Source organism: Mus caroli, unplaced genomic scaffold, assembly GCF_978045245.1.
Source record: "Mus caroli unplaced genomic scaffold, Mus_caroli_1 scaffold_10, whole genome shotgun sequence".
Taxonomy (NCBI): Eukaryota; Metazoa; Chordata; class Mammalia; order Rodentia; family Muridae; genus Mus; species Mus caroli.
The window spans coordinates 81,616,162-81,635,553 of record NW_028227265.1 but is presented as its reverse complement, the minus strand read 5'-3'; the positions used below and the strand labels follow the sequence as shown (position 1 = coordinate 81,635,553).

The window sequence follows — 19,392 nt, the reverse complement described above, 5'->3', positions numbered from 1 at the left end:
ATAAAACTAACACGCAATTTGCTAATATAATATTGAAAGGCTACACTCCAAAGATTTGGAGTGAAAAAAGATAAGTTGGCTCAACGCAGGGCTCTAACAGATAGAGATAGAGAGTGTTTACTGTGCAGATTACAGGAACCCAGTGTCGTATCTCCACACACACTCTCTTTTATTTTATGTGATATTTTCTTGTGTAATTATGTCCAATTGCAGGATCTGAGTACATATCTGTAATTTCCCAAGGAGTACAGTGTGGAGTGCAGACTACAGACTGTAAGAATGACTTCTGGATTCGCTAGGAAAACTGATGGAATTACAGACTGTACAGAGGTGAATGGCAGGGGTGGGAGAGGGAGAGAAATATTGGCAGCATGGTTGTAAGGTTCTCTCTGTGGAAAAGGCTCATCCTGGTTTCCTATTGGGGGTTTGGAATAAAGCCTGACTGTACTAAGGACTTACACTTCTAACCTGAAGACACTGGGTCACTGCTGGTGACACATAGTGACTTTGGTTGAATGTAATGCAGTAGAATATTCTACACCAAATCGATGGTTTCCAGTGATTTAAATGAAACTTTCCCACCCCATGAATAGGAAGGAAATGCCCAGAGAGCGGGAGGCAGCAGCAAGTCACACACCCTGGCTTATATGACACTGAAAACTAGCCACAGATCCGCTCTGCTGTTACAAAACAAAGCTGACAGGGTTGCTTCATATACAATAAAGGTGAAATATTATGAATAGACAATCATCTTTCTTTTCCAGCACCATGCAACTCTACTGTTTTAATTTTCTCTTTGCTGTTTGATCCATCAGACAGATACCACATTAATAACAGACTGAAGGAGAGGTATACTCCCAATATCAGAAACAAGGAAAAGGTTTTTGGTTTACTGTCTGTATGTTAGTGCTGATATTCCAATTCTTCTTAGAAGCAGTGCTGACTAAAAACATAAGCTTTCTTTTCAACTTATTATTGCATATATACTTTTTAAAATATTATTACCCCATACTGGCAACAGCACAAAAGTACCAGCAATTTATAATGACATCTTTTGGACCATGCAAAGCTGCTATTTAGCCATCCTTAAATCCAATTTTTTTTTTGTATGTGGATTTAATTGCACAGATAATCCAGTTCCCAAGGACATCAAAGGCCACATCTCGCTCCTTACCAAGATTTCAGTTGCCCTCATCAGCTAGGAAGTTAAAGCCCAATCAAATGTGTTCTTCAGTCACTTGAGCCCTGTTAATAAAGTATTCTGTGTGCTCATTCACCCATTCTAAGATTCTGCAACTTCTTTGAGTTATTTTCAAGAGGAATCTACAAAGACATCTTTGATTGCAACCTGGCTCCGGGGATCACTTTATCAACAGTTTTCCTATTCCTCAGAAGGTAACCGGTGACTTGATCCAATATAAGTCAGACTTAGTCTTTTCTCCCCCCTCCCCGCACTGTGTTTCAAAACTATATCTAACGCACCAAACACTGTTTGCAGAACTTAATAATTTGACATCAAATATTGATCCACCTCTCCCACCCGCCCCGCCCCCCACCCGCCCCCAGCGGAAAATCCCCATACTATTCACAAGTATTTTCTTGGGCTCTACTACATTAGCATAAAAAGAACAGAAAGAGAGAAAGCATGGAAGGAAAACAGGAATCACAGTCAAGCGGAAGACGGAAGCGCTCAATGGCAACATAGTAAAGTAAACAGTGCGACTTACCGCTCTCACTGTCCGACCTGTTCTCGTGCTCCGTGTCTGTCAGGGTGAGGGCGGAGTTGGACCGGCTTGACAGGCAGGAACTGCGGCCCGATTTGACCCCCCTGCCCCAAAGTCTCATGGCATGCTCAGGGGACATCACTGCTTCGTTTTCCGTATCCGCATCTGACCCTGCACTGATGGAGTAACCTCTGTGAGGGAGCCCCATTTCCGCACAGAATGCCACTCCTCTTCGAGTTGCGGATTCACACACTCCTAACTGCCTTAGGGTAAAATTCTGTCCTAATTAGGGGGAAAGAGAGATAACAACTAGTGAGTATATATGGTTCCTGTGGTTTCGTTTCTTTTCATTTTTCTTTCAAAAAAGAAAAACCTCCCTGACAGAAACACTCATTCGTTCAGGCTTCACCCATGTCTGCAACAGCTTTGCCTGGCATACGGTCAAGTGGACGCAATTATGGGGCGAGAGGAGGCTCCGAGGGCTGCCTGCAGAATTCCGTACACACCCCGATGGTCACCTTAAACCCACAAGCACCTCCAGAGATGGATTCCTGGCTCGGTCATGAACACGAAACCCAGAGGGAAGAACTGGTTTCCGGTGGCAGAATTTGGCTTAGCAGATGGTGAAGCCACAAAAATGGCCATCTGTCCCTGTTTGGGTCCTAAACTATAGTTTTTTTTTTTCCCCATGTACGTTCCACTTCTTTTGGTGGGAAATAAAATGTTTACCTCAGGAGGAAGTTACTGCTTAATTAGAAGCAGGAGTTTTGGTCATTTTAATTGTATCTGCCCACCTTAACTCAGAAAGCAATATAAGTGTGTGTGTGTGTGTGTGTGCAGGTATGTGTGTGTTTGCATGTGTGTATGTATGTGTAGTGTGTGTGTGTGTGTGCAAGTTGGTGTACATGCATATGTGTATGTATGTGTTCATCTTTATATGTATGCATGTGTGCATGAATACATGTGCATATGTGTGAGTCTATATGTGTATATGCATGTGTATATCATCATGTATGAGTACTAATGGGAATATGTATGTATGTATGTATGTATGTATGTATGTATGTGTAACTCAACACTCAGTAGGGTAAAACCTTGAAAATTAGCATCCTATTTTCCTATCGGTGACTTTGTAGCTGTCTGGAGTTAAGAAACACCTGGAAGCATCCGTATTGACCCAAGCAAACCAAGTCTTTCCACATACAGTGCACTCTCAAACGAAAATGGGAGGGGTTATGTTTTTAAAAATTAATGAGACAATCAGGCTCCCTGAAAATAAATGGCTGTGAACTCTGCAAGCCTTTACTAATAAATTGAGCATAATAAAACTCATGACACTGCAATCACTTAAAGCACAAGGATTTAAATTAGGTGACACTTCAGAAAGACCACGAACAGTAACGATGCTTCCCACCCTGTATTTGCTTTTGGAATTTTAGTGTTTTATGACACTATGGATGAGAAGAACTTGAAAATGTTTTATTGTAGAGTCCCTGCCTAAGGCTCTTTCATTTTTATGTCTTGCCTATGTGAGAGGGTCCCAAAGATAAGCACCTCCAGAATCAAATACATATAAAGGGGAGTAGGAGGCAAAGACTGATTTAAACACAACTTCTTTACCAAATCTTTTATGGATATTAAGTATTTATATGACTCATGGTCTTAATTTTCCCACTCCCATCTTATGGATCTACATGAATATTTTAAAGTTAATTTGCTGTTATGAGAAGCCTACATTATATTTTTAAGGAGAGGGTACTATAAATTATTTGTGATAAAATGGCATGTTGAATCTTCCACAACGTAAATCAAACATAAGACAGAATACAGTAAATATTTGCTTGTAAAGATATTAGGCCCCTCCAGGCCCAGCACATTTAAATCTGTGTGGTTAATTGTTTGATTGCTGTGGTCATATCAGAAGTTGGGATCATCTTTATCTCACTCGGACTTCCAAATAGATTCTGACAATGACACTTATAAATAATGAAAATCGGTTGCTACAATTAGCTAGAAATCAAACTGTGCTTATCAGAGAGATGTGAATAAGCGTAGGAATAAAATCAGCATGTAAGGAAAGAAAGAAAAGAAAAGGAGGAGAAAAAGGGGGAGCTGCCTCTGTAGATGGCGTGGAGGTAGGAAAGCTTGGAGGGTTATGCGGTATTGTCTGTATCTGTAAAAAAAAAAATTCACATGGACTTTACCTATGAAAGTCAGTAAAAACAAGATTGATACCCTGCAGAGGGTAAATGGATATGCTGAGGAAGAGTCCTCTTATTGTTATTTACTGGTCACTTTTAAAGTACTTAAGTATTGCCATCAAACATACAGATCTTGGAAATTAGCGTACAAAGTAATGTTCAGAGTAGGCAAAAATATATGAGTTTATCCTCTGAATCTTGCTCTTAGCCTGGGAAATGTCCATAATTCCAGAACAAAAATCCAGAATTCTCTACTTCCCGAACCATAACTTGAAACATTTTCCAAGTTAGTGACTTTTTACTCGACTGCCATCTTAATATAAAATCTACATGGAAGGAAAGCAGAAAGCTAACAGTCCTTAATTGCTCTCTAGGTAGGTAAACAGAGCTTGCTTTGCAGCTAAATATCCCGCACATCATCCTTATGGAAATACATACAACCCAAACCCCAGAACTATTTGACCCTCTGCAGTCGGTGACTCACAAGAACTCAAATCTCCTCAGGCTAGTCCTAAAATTTAAACTATAAAGCAAACACAACAACAGAGACCGCCGCTGGATATCTTCCACTGAACTACAAGGTTTATTTTTGTTTCCAGAAGGACACTGAGCTCAACTTCAGATGCATCTACTTTAAAGCCACCCACGAGGTCGGCTGGGATCTCTTTCCCACATCTATATCTGCCAGGGTGTTCATGATGTGACCTAAGTGGTGATTTCTGGACCAGAGACATGCTTAGTGACACATGCTAGGCACAGGTAAGGTGCAAGAGAGACACCTGGCACTAAAAAGGGGGATGGATGGTTTATGCAAATGTGAGAGAGCCCTGAACATATACCGGCAAACAACAACTATAGAGGGCCATAGAATTCAGGTATTCACTTTCAGATCCTTTGCAAAGCCGCATTACCGGGGAAGCTGGTGTTTACTGGTGCAGTCTGCTGCCATTGCACACGGCTTCACCCAGGCTTGTTCCATGCTTTCAACCCTCCTGCCGGTGATCCCTCTTCGGGGTTAGGCATGCCTGAGTTCGAGGACCCTCTGCTTGAATGAGCTTTCCCTTGGGAAGAACTAATCATCAGGCTGGAGTAATTAGTCTATCAAAGAATTTCCCTGTAAGGCAGGCTATCCTTAATAAGAAACACATGCAGTTTTGACAAATATAGAGGAGATAGAGGGAAGAAAGGTTCCTGGCGGAGAGAAGAGACAGCTGGTAGGGATGAAAGAGTATGAAAAGTTATGTTGAGCTGGCTTTGGCTTAGGGAAGGACTGAGGAGTTGGGGGGTATGGGGGTGACAGAAAGGAGTAGAAACAGAAGAAGACACTTAAGAAAAGACCACGAAGGATAAGCGCTTGTGAGGTGTGTGCAGAAGCCGTTGCAGCTGCAGGTAACGAGGAAGACTTAGCTTCAGGCTCTTTGCAGCGGTTCTAATGCCATTCACTGAGTTTCTCATTTTGCCTGTTACACTCTTCTTTAAAATTAATTGTTTGTCTAAAATTGGCAAACAAGTATTTAGTTCTATCCCGCACACTTTGAAATTTGGTAACCTTGATCAGCAGGGCCAACAGCAGATCTACCCATTACGACTTGAAACCGGACCAAGACAATAAATTGTAGCAAGAGCAAAGTACACCTGAGGGCGGAATACGCTGTGATTAAAATGCAGCATTAGCGTGGATTAGATTAGCCAATTCTGTTTTATGACAGTCATAAACTGAAAAATCTATACAGGAAAAATTGAATAAATAAACTGAGGCGGGCTGTATCACTTTAAAATAAATTTATACTTTAAAAAAAAGGAATTGGTATATGTGACAAAGGAGACAGGATGGTATAAAAATGAATACATCAAACATGACAGCATGGCACCTATGCCTTAAATAAATGAGGGGAATCAGAAAAAATGGTTGGCTATACAGCCTACCTTCCTATCTCTTGAAGCACCTAGAACCTAGTCAGATCAGGGACAGACTTTCCTAAGAATGACATTAAAAATACCTAGTAAGAGAACAGGTGTACAGTGATGTTTATTGTCTCTCTCTCTCTCTCTGCTTCGCTTTGCTTTGCTTTGCTGTGTGTGTTTTCAAACAGGGTACTGAGCCTGAGCCTGACCTTGAACATTGATCCCTCCTTCCCATACTCTTTCCAAACGCTGGCAATCAGAGCTGTGCGACACCCCACTGGCTTTTACATGGTGATGGGGATTGAACTCAAGGCTTCATGTGTGCTAGAGAAGCAGTCCGCCAACTGAGCTGCATGTAGTAAGCAGCTCCTGGGAGATCTAATTCCCAGCCCGTGCAATGCATGCACTTAAGGTGCACAGCTTAATACCCCCCCCCTTTTTTTTACGAGAATCACAGATTTCTGCAACTATGACCACAATCAATTTTTGAATATTTTTGTTATCTCCATAAAAGATCCCATAATTTTCAGTTCTCTCCCCTTTTCTGCTAACGCCCTCTCTCTGCTATCCCTCGGTAACCACCGATGGGCTTCCGTCTGTACATGTGCTGACTTGAGGCATTTCAGAGATGACTCTATAGTGTGTGCCCTTTTGCGATCAGATCCTCTCATGGAGCACCATATATTTCAGTTCAAACATGGGTTTCTGAGATGGCTCAGAGAGTAAAGGGACTCACCCCAAGCTTGACCTGAGTTCCATTAGTGCACCCCAAATAGTAGAGGAGAGAAGTGACCCCCACAAATTGTTCTCTGACTTCCACATTTACACCTTAGCACATGTGTGCCCATGCAAATACGTGTACACACACACACACACCACAAACAAGCATGCATGCACAATAAATAAATGCAAATTTTGAAAAAAAATAAAAAAAAGACAAAAACATTTTAGCCTGTATCAGAAGTTTATTCCTTCTTATCTGTGAAATTTACAATGGAAGGATGCCATCTTTCTCGTATCCATTTGTCAGTCAGTGGGTATTTGGGGTGCTTCCACCTGGGGGGTACTCTGAAGATGACACTAGGAATATTTGTACACAAGCTGTCATGGGTGTATGTCTTCATCCCTCCTGATTTCCGCCTAGTTTTAGATCCTTGACTTTCTGAAGACCCGCCAGATGCTCTCTACAGAGGACGCACGGTTGTACGCCTGTCTTCAGTGTACAAGGCTCCCAAGTTCACGTTCTCACCACCAGTCAGCTCTCCCAGTTCCTTCTTTAGGATGGCACACTCTGAGCAGGGTCTTAACTTTGCTGTGAATCTTTGGAATATAGGTCATTGATATTGACTTCAAGGAGAAATGTGGAATCCTTGTTCTTTGTTGAAAGCTGTTGGTTCCATGGGCGTGCAATGAGACTCCAGTCACAAGCCAATCTGTATCCCTCTCTCTTCCAATATGCCACCTTTGATTCCTTAGAAAATGCCTTTCCATTGAAATAACAGACACTCTTCAGTCAGATAATTTATCTTAACAACTACATGCTATACTTCATTCTAAATGTGCATAGAAAGAAACGTTTACTATAGCATCTATGCCAAAAATTTAAAAACTCATACAAATGTTTACCAGACAGTGAGTGCCTGGGTGAGATGCATATTTTTGCTATGGAACACTGCATGGATAACTTAAAGCAGAAATTTGGACTTATATCTTCAGATCTGGAGGAAAGCCATGCATATATATATATTTTTTAAGTTGGAAGTGTCCACTGCACAATAACTAGTGTGGTATTGATCACCCTTTGAGAAACTCAGGGAGAGACACCAACCAACAGATATAAATGTGCTAGTATTTTAAGCATGAATAAATAGAAGGAAATGTAAATAACTATGATGGTCCATTTAGAGGGGATTGCACACAAAGAAAACAAAACAGAAGAGGTCTGAAGGGTTTTTTTCCCCCCCATGATTACTATCTCAATAACTAAAAGGAAAAATTCAAAACATTTTCAAAACTAATTTTGCTCTTTTGCTTTCTAATAGTTCTGATTCAAAACTACCTTCTCTCGAACATGTTGGGTTCCAAGACTTCCTTCCTGCTTTAAGGAAATGAGGCTGTATACGTTTTCCTTCTTCATCCATGGATCGTCTTAAAAGATAATAAAAATCAATTTTTCCAAAGTAACAACCATAAGTCACATACGAATAAATGGACAGCTCAGTCAGTATGACACTAAAATCAAATGATCCACCATCACGTTGTATCGTTTCTCTTGTCGTGTTGAATGAACGAATGAATGAATGAATGAATGACGTCATTTGTTCTCTGGCATGGGACTGCATTCTTTCACTGGTCCAAAATTACAATTTTCTATTACGTTTTAGTAGAATCCGCATATGCATCCACTACCTAGGGCTCCCTTTTGGGGTGTGTCCACAAGATGTAAGATGATGTCACCGTCATAGAAGCATTCACACATGTAAATAACTCTTCCTTCTTTCTACTGCAACGTTCTCACATCCCCTTTGCCACTTGGCGAACAGAATGCCTATCCTCACGTTTGCGAGGGAATTTTACTTTACTTCAGTGCTGGGATTTGAACCCCTGGAGTTCAAGCATGTTTAGCAAGTGCCCTAATATTGAGCTATAGCTCTTGTGTTTCAAACTTGTCTTTCCTTCTTTAACATTTTATTTTTATTCTCTCTCTCTGTGTGTGTGTGTGTGTGTGTGTTTGTGTGTGTATACAAGTGAGTGCAGTGTTCCAAGAGGCAAGAAAGGGGAGTTGGATTCTTAGGAGCAGAAATCAGAGGGAGTTGGGGGCCACCCAATGAGGAGTTCAGGTCCCCCACAAAGCTGACACATGCTCTTAACCACACTAAGCCATCTCTCTGGCCCTCATTCTTCAATATTTTATTATCACAATGACCAAGAACCTGACAGAGGCAACTTAAAGAAGAATGGCATTTATTTTATTTATTTAATTCAGCTCCTTGTTTCAGAGCAATCCGTCTCTCATGGGGGAAGAGAACAGCATATGCCAGGTGGGGCCAGGAAGCAGACAGAAGGGGATGTTAATAATCAATTAATTTCCCTCTTTTTGTCCTTTTATTCCATTAGGTAATCAGCCTAGGAGATGGGGCTACCAGCCAGGAGAGGGCATATCTTCCTCTCACTTAATCTCTGGAAAAGTCCTCACAGATATGTCACAGCCTTACCTCAACAAAGCCACATGTGATTTTTAGGTAATGTAGGCAAGTCACCATTGAACATTAACCATCTAACTGTGCCATATCAGTGAAGGAGTATTAGTTTCTGTGCCACTATGGAGAAAGAAGACAAAACGGTATATCTTTCTCTTCCACACGGAGAACCTTCAGTTTCCAGAGAACACTGATAACAACCTCTATGCCCCACACTTCTTACTCTGATCGCGCCTAATGGAAGCCTCCGTAGCAGCGTTTCTCAACCTTTGGGTCACAACGCCTTTGGTGATCAAAGAACCTCTCACAGAGGTCATAGATCAGATATCCGGCATGTCAGATATTTACATCATGATTCATAACAGTAGCAGAACTATTGTTATCAAGTAGCAATAGAATAATTTTATGGTTGGGGGTCGCCACAATATGAAGAACGATATTAAAGGGTCATAGCATTCAGAAGCGAGAGAACCACTGCCTAGGGTGTTCCCTCCGCTCTCATCTTGAATGCAGCTATGAATGGTCCCTCTGCCTACGGAAATCCAAAGTGCTCACCATAGTGCATTTGTGAGTTCGGGGAGAATGAAAAGGAAAAGGAAAATGAGAATGAAAAAAAACCCCAAGTACTTCTTCAAGAAGAAAAAGCAGGGATGTGTTGGATATCACATATTTGTTTTCCAGACTAGGTTTATGAGGCATTCAAGGCAGGGGACTCATACACAGACTGAATGGCAGGTCTGGTGGAGCAAGCGAGAAAACCTAGGTCCTGAGCCCACTGACTTTAAAGAAGGAGCAACTCTAAATCCTCATGAAGGATTTATTCGCTCAACCTTGAAAAACTGATTTTAGCAACTATCTGCAATTATAGCGATGCTTAAATATTTCTTTTATCCAAAGGTATTCTGAGGATGAGTTTGCTTTTTACTTATTAATAATGCCACTAGAACAACCCAAGACCCTGAGACGATTATACCCCTACAAAAGATCTGCTGGTATCTGATAGGCGGACTTGCGGGAGGTGCTGGTCTCAATATGCATATGGTTTGGCACAAAGCGGCAGGTGTTTAATAATTGTGACTGAAGCGGCACCACAGTGCTTCACACTGTGTATCCGAAATTGGCAATGTGGCAAGGAACCGGAGACAAGTTTAGCAGTGAGCTGTGGGCTCAAGACATCAGACCTATAAAGGCCAAAGCAGGAGGAAGGATTACTCCCACTGTGTCCCGAGGAGAGCTCTAAGCTACATCTATCTACTCACACCTTCTGGTAGGTAATCTACAAAGCTGCTTGACCATCAAGCCTGAAAGAAGAGCTTGCCTACTTAGCCAAAGCAAGTTAAAGATCAGTTAGGTAGGGGAGCTAAAAGCAGCCGCTGAGAGAGAAACACTAACAAGAAACAGTGACAAACTGGGGCTACTTAACTCGTGTCTTTAGTAGAGAAATTTAAGGTTGAGTAAACACGACCATCTAAATCCTTTAATCCCGCCACTGACATTTATAGCAACGGAGAAGGATTAATCATTTGATCTCCAAATGAATCATCTCATGCAGTTAATATTTAAAAGTAATAAACTTCGGAGTTGCAGTAATTAGCCTGGTGGATCTGATGAACGCCTCGGGTTTTTTTTTTTTTTTTTGGTCTCTTTTTATAAAACCTAATTTTCAAGATACACACAAAAAAGCCAAATTTCCTCAGCCCTGGTAAAACAGAAACCAGGAGACAGGGCCTGGGATTCCTCTCATTGTTGCAGGATGACAGAGGTGATGGAGAACACTTGGGAAATGAAAAGTTTGGGGTCTAACAGGGAATTCCTAGAGGCATTAAGTGCTAAATGGTAAGACTATATGCTCATATTTCTTTTGAAGTCTACAATCCGTTCCCATTATTCATTATAATGGCATCCAAGACTAAACCAAATTTCAGTCTTTAAAATTAAAAGCATTTTCCTCTTGGCTCTTGAATCTTCCTCCGACAATTGCCAACATGTCTGAAGGCTTAATATATTTTTATACTCCAAAATTATACAAATAAATAAAATATAAGTAAGAAGAACAAGAGAAGCATTTAGTTCCACTTCATTCCCAAAGCCAGAGTAAAAAACAGTGCAGTCACGTAGATATTATGATTAATATTTTTGCTTCTCCATATTTATTGGTATGTGCAATGGCACACACAAGTGTGTACACAAGGGCATGCAGGTCACAGTGTGAGTATGGAGCATGCGCGAGGAAGTCAGAAGACGGTTTACAAACACCAGTTCTCTCCTCTCACCATGTATGTCCGTCCCATGTATGTCCATCCCAGTGATCAAACCTACAGCTTCAGACTTGGCAGCAAGTGCCTTTAACCCACTGAGCCATCTTGGCAGCCACACATAATTAGTATTTTAACCAAAGGAGATATTAATACTATTTTTATATCTGCCCAATGCTATCTGTGACATTCTAAAATTATATGTGTAACCTCCCTGTCCTACATTTTAAGGAATATCAATTCAATTCTTTTCATCTACCTGTTTCATATACCTACAGAAGCATTTAAACACTATTTATCATTTTGGTGATATTGCCATGGTCCACTGGCTCCACCCACTCAAAATCGACTTCTAAGTTCTTAAAAGACTTTTTTTTCTATTTGGAAACTGAAGAAATATTTGAAAGGCAAGTTCCTGTTGATGTACCACCACCTCTTAAAGTCTCAAAGCCTAATCGGGGATATGTCATGTGTGTTATTATTGCAATGTGTATATTGTCATCATTTACACAACAGGGCTCTGCAGGGCAACAGCATCTGAGGCCATTTTTTTTAATTGACGATTGTGGTTACAGCTCGGTGGAGACCATGTGACTGCACGTGGTACCAAATGACGTCTCACCCTAGCTAAACCTGGATGAGAGGAAAACTATAAACCCCCAATGTGCCACATTCAATCACCCATGTTTGGCCATGTCTGCATTTGGCTCAGTTTTGAGATTACTGTTTAAGAAAATTTCATATACAATAAAACTCATCCCAAAGCAGGCACTGAAGGCGCTGCAAGAAACACAGCCGCCACAAGCACAAATCAGCTATGGCACCTGCCTCTGCACTGAGCGCGGAAAGCTCTTCTATGCCCTATCAAGACTAGATATGCACTCTCCTGCCTCTTACAGTTCACTCCTGTCTGGCCTCTGAGCCATGCTAACCGGGCCACGTGGCATGGATTCTGGATCCTTTAGACTGTGGAATGTTTCTGAAGTCCTTCCATGTTGTCACATGTCACGCATCACTCTTTGGGACTGTTGGGTCACTTCGTTGCATTCGTTTACCTGGTTCTCTCATCTTCCTCCAGGCCCATTATGAACATGGTGGCTATGAACACATGTTTTCATTTGTTTCAAGTAAATGCTTGGGAGATGGATTCCTGGATCCAGGAGGGGGTGGTGGAGGTGGCAGTGGTATTTTTAACTGCTTGCAAGAAATTGCCAGTTTCCAGAGTGGCCGTGCCAATTTGCATTTCACATTTCTGTCGGCGGCAATGTCTGAGAGCCACGTTGTCCCACACTCACCCTTATGTGACGCTGCTAATGATTTGCCCTTCTATGCAGTCGCGGTGCATCATGGTTATTTATGTGTGCACGATGGGGGGAGGCACGAGTACGCCACACCTCACATGTCAGAGGGCCTGGCTCTCTCCTCCACAACTTGGAAGATGGGGCTGGACTCTGTTCACTCATCAGGCTTGGCAGCAAGCTCCTTTAACCGATACAACCCATGGGGACTTCCTGTCAGACTTATTTATTTATTTATTCATTAATTTATTTATTGACTGATTGACTGACTGACTGACTGACTGACTGACTGACTGGTTGAGGCACCAGTTCTCACTGTGTATCCTGGGCTAACCTGAATGTTTTGATCATCTTGTTTCTACTTTCCCAGTGTAAGAATCACTGAATACCTTTCACAACCAGACTGGCTTCATTTTTATAGCTCTAGTGGGTGAGTTAGAGTACCCTATGGTACCTATAACCATTATCTCTTTTGAGGCTAATGATGTTTAGCCCCTCCCTCTCATGCCTGTCCAGCATCTGTATACATTTAAGGTAACATTTTTTTTAGAAGTTTCCTTTAAAATGCAGGTACTCTTTATGTATTCTGTATACAAGTCCCTGGCACACACACACACACACACACACACACACACACACACACATTGTCTTTTTCATTGACTGTAGCTTACATTCTTCATTTTCTTAAAGGTATTTTTGTAAGCAGAACTATTTAATTTTGATCAAGAGTAATTCACCAAGATTTTTTGTATATTCAGTATTTTGGTAACTTAAGCAAATTTGCCTATTCTAATATATCCAGAACACGACTAGTTGTTTTGTAGTGGAAATTAAGAAGAAAGAGCAGACGAGAAAAATGGTTTGAAAACACTCTGCTTATTCCCAGAACACAGCAGCTATTATCTGTGTGAGCTCTGTAGCACGCCTGGGTCTTGGATTTCCTCACCTATTGGAAAGATGCAGTGAGTGTTAACGCTCTCTCAGCCATGAACGTCTATGCAGAGACAAAAAGTGGTCGCCAACGGAGCATGAGCCAATCCTGAGATCACAGAAGTTCAGGAGAAGCGAATGGAGATAAACACGTTTTGGATAAAATTATGTATCTAAAGCGTTAAAATTTCCTCTGACACCGGAGAGTGGCTTATATTTCATCTTTAAGCTAAATCTAAAGAGCTAGACCAAGCCAGGCTTGGCTGTGAATGTCTGGAATTCCAGTACTTGAGAGGTTGAAGTTAGAGGATTGTTGTGGGTCTGAGGCCAGCTTGAGCTACACTAAACTCCAAGACAGCTTGGGCTACTGTGTGAAGCCTTGTCTCCAAAACCTTGTTGATATGAGGAAGGAGAGGAAGTGAGAAAGATATGTGCATGTGTGTTCATGCATGCGTGTGTGTGTGTGTGTGTGTGTGTGTGTATGCACTTGGTGGTGCTTTTTTGTCTCCTACCCTCAGACTGAAAGACAAACATGCTGGGCTTCCAACCCAGAGATTATTTTCTGCCTTGGGCCTTTGGTGATTTAAAATTGGAACTGTTCCTCTCAAAGACCCACATGATTAATACAGCTGGTGTCAATATTTTCTTGTCTCCTCTTTCTCCCAGGGATTCTTGAAATCCCCATGTTGCTACTGGGGATTCTGTAAGGAACACTTTATTGTGTGTGTTTCACAGTCTTTGGCATGTGCCTTTGAATAAAGTTTTGGAGAGGCCCCTGTGTGAGTCACTTCTTTGTTAATATTGTTTCCTTTCTGCTTCTTCCTAAGTCTGCACTTAGTAAGCATACAGGAAGTCCTCACTTTGGGAATGAATGGTATCCAGAGCTAAAGAAGACTGGCTATGTCCCCCTGTGATAACGGCATATAGGATGTTTGAGTGCAACAGAAACCTCAGGAAGCCATGTGTTCGTGAAGAACCCCATCCGCCACACCCCAGACTCAAGATGCCTCTTAGAAATCTTGAGCTCTTAATTCCAGCCAAGGAGACATGTTTTCCAGGAGTCTCTTCTGTGAGTTGTCTGCTGGTCATGCTTGGAAGAAGTCCTCTGTGATGGTTTATATGTGCTCAGCCCAGGGAGTGGCACTTTTAGAGGGTGTGGCCCTGTTGGAATAGGTGTGGCCTTGTTGGAGTAGGTGTGGCTCTGTGGATGTGTGTTATAAGTTTCTCATTCTAGCTGCCTGGAAGTCAGTATTCTGCTAGCAGCCTTTAGATGAAGATGTAGAACTCTCAGCTTCTCCACCACCATGCCTGCCTGGATGCTGCCATGCTCCCGCCTTAATGATAATGGACTGAACCTCTGAACCTATAAGCCAGCCCCAATTAAATATTGTCCCTTATAAGATTTGACTTGGTCATTGTGTCTGTTCACAGCAGTAAAACCCTAACTAAGACGTCCCCTGAATATTCACTGATGAGCTACAAATGATCCAAAGAAGGACAATGGAAGTCATGAAGGCTGGGAGTCTGAGAACAGAGATGTAGAATCAGCTACTATCTTTTCTAGAGTCAGAAGAAAAGCGGCTTACCTTTCTTTTCATATTTCTGGACTATCTGACTTCTTGTTCTGAACTGGGTATTCATGCCAATTTCCTGCCAAATTGATATCTGTTTTCAATTTGCAAAAGTTACTCACTTACACAAATATTTTTTGAAGATTTATATTTATTTTTAATGAGCATGAGTTCTTTGTCTGCATGCATGTCTGATTACTACTTGTGTGCCTGGTGTTTCCTGAGGTCAGAAGAGGGCACTGGATCCCCAGGAACTGGAAATACAGATGGTTGTGAGTTATCATGCGAGTGTTGGGAATTGAGCCCAGGTCCTGTGCAAGAACAAATGTTGGTCATGCTAAGCCATCTTTCTAACCCTATTATATATATCTTCTCTATGTTCACAAGTTAGAGATATATATTCTTTAATATAATGACTTTATTTGAGGGTACTGTAATTCATATGCAAATGGATTTAAATAAATAACATCATCTAAGCACATGTTCCCTCTAATTAGGGGGTAGACACATGGTTCCCAGAGCAGTCTCTATGGACACACAATCCCTTTCTCCTAGCCACCTCTGTGGAATAAAAGTGGCCCCTGTTTCTTCTTTTCCTGAAGCTAAGAAGAGCTACGTAGCTAGCAGAGTTCTGAGTAAGGGAGCTGCTAGAAGTCTCCAGGGAGTGAAGAGGAACCGTCCAATGTGCAGAACAAGCCACATCGCTCTGCATCCACGGCCCTTTCAGCAGGGATATGGAGGAGCAGCAACCACTTAGGGGAACAGCAGGGTAAGAGCCACCGTGCTAAGACTGGCAGGGACAATGGTGGGACCCTGGCTCCTGGGTGACAGGTTTGATCCTTGGACCATTGGCCCTTCTGATTCCTTGTGAGAAAATAATCCCTTTAGGCATCTCAGCCACTGTATTTGAAGCTTTCTGCTACCCATGGCCCAAGCTATCCATGTTACCCTCACTCGAAAATTCATGTCTAAGATTCTTGCTGCTCCCCACCACCACCACATTTGTTTTTAATCCGTTTTAATTTATTTTTGACTATGTTGAGAGATATGGGTCCAATTTTTATATTCTTCCAGATGGATAACCAGTTGTGCCAGCACCATTTATCAAATCCCACAGAATTAGGATTTTTTTGTTTGTGTTAAGTTTCCCTGTATACTAGGGTCTATTTCTATGATGTAATTCTACTACACTGATCTACATCTTGTATTGAATCCAATAACACATAGATGTGATGCACCACTTCATACTATATTAGATGGTATTCACCAGGGCCCTTTTCACCTCACTACTCACTTTCTACCTATGTTTTGGGGCTAATTTCAGACTTTTATTCTTCTAAATGATTTTTTTTAAATCACTTATTTGAATTTAAAATAGACCAAACTCACTGGGATATCACTCAATGGCTTTCACGTCCGTGAATTCATTTTGTGAGAACCACTTTGTTTTTCCAGACTGACAGTTGTCATCCCCCAAATCACTCTCCTCTTAGCACCAAGATCTTACTTTGCTGTTCAGTCATATTTTTAAAAAATTTTAAAAAGATTTTATTTCTTTATATATATGATGAGTACACTGTTTTTGTCTTCAGACACACCAGAGGAGGGCATCAGATTCCATTACAGATGGTTGTGAGCCACCATGTGGTTGCTGGGAATTGAACTCAGGACCTCTGGAAAAGCAGTCAATGCTCTTAACCATTGAGCCATCTCTCCAGTCCTGTACAGTCATCGTTTATGAAGACCTTCATATCAGGCTCCATGTCATTCCCATAAGATTATTCCCAAGAGTTCTATAGTGGTAGCAGCCATTAGGACAGCACAGACTTTACTTCCAAATGTAGCCAATAATCAATTCTTATGATCGCTTACTAATAACAGTAGATACTATGCACCAGACATTGTTTCTGGTGGTCCACATGTTTGCACTTGCAGTTAACATCTACATGTAAGAAAACACTTATTAATCTAAGGACATTAGAGGCTGAGATAGTGCTGTGAGTTCAAGGTCAATATGGCCCCTATAGTGAGTTCAAGACTAGCCCGGGCTCTATGGTGAAAGTTGTTTTTCAAAACAAAAAGCGAACAAATAAAACGTGAGACAAAGGCACGACAAACAAAGCACAGAAGAAAGAAGATTGAAGCAGAAGAAAATTAAGTAGTTATTCCAAGCAAGCTCTCTGGCTAAGATAAAAAACTGCCACACAGATAATGGATGGCCCAGCTGATTCAAACGTGTCACCAGGACTGGAAGTCTATGCTTCCAACTTCTATATCAATAATACCTATGTTGTCTATATTAGTCTTGCATTCATTACATGCCAAACTGCTCTTCAAATTCTATCTTTGTTCTCTGCAGGCTAGTGGTTTTGTATGCATAGAACCACATATTTAAAAAACCTGAAATATATATCCACTGTTTTTCTTCACTTATTGTAGATACCAAAAAAAAAAAAAAAAAAAACGAAAGAAAGAAAGAAAAAACAAAACAAAACAAACAAACAAACAAAACAATTAAAATAATTTTGACTAGCAATCTGGGATTAGGTCAATTGTTTATAAGCTACCGATTTGAAATGAAATAGCGTAGCATCTCACTATCTAGACTGCTGTTTTAATGTTTAAAAGATCATCTTAAATATAATGTATTTGCATAAATATATTTAATGGGTTCTTTCTTGTTTTTGACTTAGTAAGCTTTATTGTTTGTAAAAGAATGGCTTCTAGATTTTAATCTAAAACTTTTCCATCATCTATTGATAAAGATCAGGGTTTTTTTAGTTTGATTTATTAACCTTATTATGTTAACAGATTTTCTAACACTGAAAAAACCCTTGCATTGTCTATTAGATTAATAAACATTTGGTTCTTATTAATTTGATCTACCAGACTCTTATTTTTTATATATTTGTGGGCTGTGATATGAAGGAAGTGATTTAAACTTTTACACGGACCTGAGAAACAGTGTCTGCACAGCTTTTCCTGATAGTATTAAGGTTATGACAATTGCATAATCGACCTTTGACCTGCCTCACTTGAAGAGAACTGTTCCAGGCAGCTTTTAAACACTGGATTTAATGTAATGGTGTTGGTGTTGTTTTTTGTTTGTTTATTTGTTTAGTTTTCAAGACAAGGTTTCTCTGTGTAGCCGTGGCTTTCCTAGAACTCACTCTGTAGACCAAGCTGGCCTCCAACTCAGAAATCCACCTGCCTCTGCCTCCCAAGTGCTGGGACTAAAGGCATGCCCCACCACTGCCCAGCTCAAGGCTAATTTTTAAATAAGTCTTTCTTCACACTTTGAAATAATCTGGATTTATCATCATTTCTGAGAATCAATAATTTCCTCCGGAGTTTCTAGTGATGCAGTCTCTCTGTACTTTCTCCTTATTTTTGTTCTGAGTCCTTAGCATGGGGTTTTCTTATTCAAAAGTCTTTACTCATGTGTTTTTGGATGGCTAGAGATTGAACCCAGAGACTCACACATTCTAAGCAATTACACATCTTCCCTCCTTCACTTTTAATGTGGAGGCAGGGTCTTGAACATGTAATCCTCCTTCCTCAGTTTCTAAGTAAGAAGGCAGCCTGAAGCACCATGCCCTGCCCTACTGTTTTTAAAGAAACTGATGTTTTTGTTTGTTTTTAATTCTAGTTTTATATTGCTCACCTAACCCTTATTTCCTTTGGTATCTTTCTTAATAAGTCCTCATTTCTTAAGATGTATGGTAAATTTCCTCATTTTTTTTAACCACAGATATAGATATATGTATGTATGTATGTATTTTTATTCTGTGTCAATATATTTCCCTATTATTGTGGCTTTTACCATCTTCTATACATGTTAGAAATACAACTTTATTTTTATTTTCTATTGTTTCTTGTCTCAATGAATGGAAATAATAATCCACAGGGTGAGAAGCGGTTTTGTTTGTCTTTTTGTCATTTACTTTTAATTTGACAATACTTTGCGATCGCATTTTGGCTATAAAATGTCACATGACTATTTTGTTTCAAGTTTGTGATGCTAATAGCCAACTGGCTTCTGAAATTATCCCATAATACTGTAACTGAATCATATCTATTCAGCATTGTAATCTCTGTCCATATACATAATGTAGCTAAAGAGGGAGGTCTTGCTCTGCGCTCTGAATTCCAGACTGCACAGGGACTCATGATCTGCCTGGTCCAGCATCCTGAGTTCTAGGGGGTTACCCATATACACTGTCAACCAGCTGGATCTCTTACTTTTTATTTTAGATCTGGCTGATTCTGAAGAAGCCAATCTGAAACGTCACGTTGTAAGTGTGTTTT

The 19,392-nt window shown here is 40.7% G+C and overlaps 1 protein-coding gene across 6 annotated transcripts in view; it reads right to left on the bottom strand.

Annotated features, from left to right (window-relative positions):
- Tenm3 (teneurin transmembrane protein 3) overlaps window positions 1-19,392 on the bottom strand; it is a 623,557-nt gene that overhangs the window by 427,275 nt on the left and 176,890 nt on the right. For 5 of the 6 annotated variants that reach the window (XM_029480774.2, XM_029480777.2, XM_029480775.2 and 2 more), the window contains exon 3: window positions 1,728-2,006. The exons of the other annotated variant lie outside the window; for it this stretch is intronic. In XM_029480774.2, coding sequence (XP_029336634.1) covers window positions 1,728-2,006 — 279 coding nt within the window. The remainder of the gene's footprint in view (window positions 1-1,727; window positions 2,007-19,392) is intronic. 6 annotated transcript variants of the gene reach the window in all.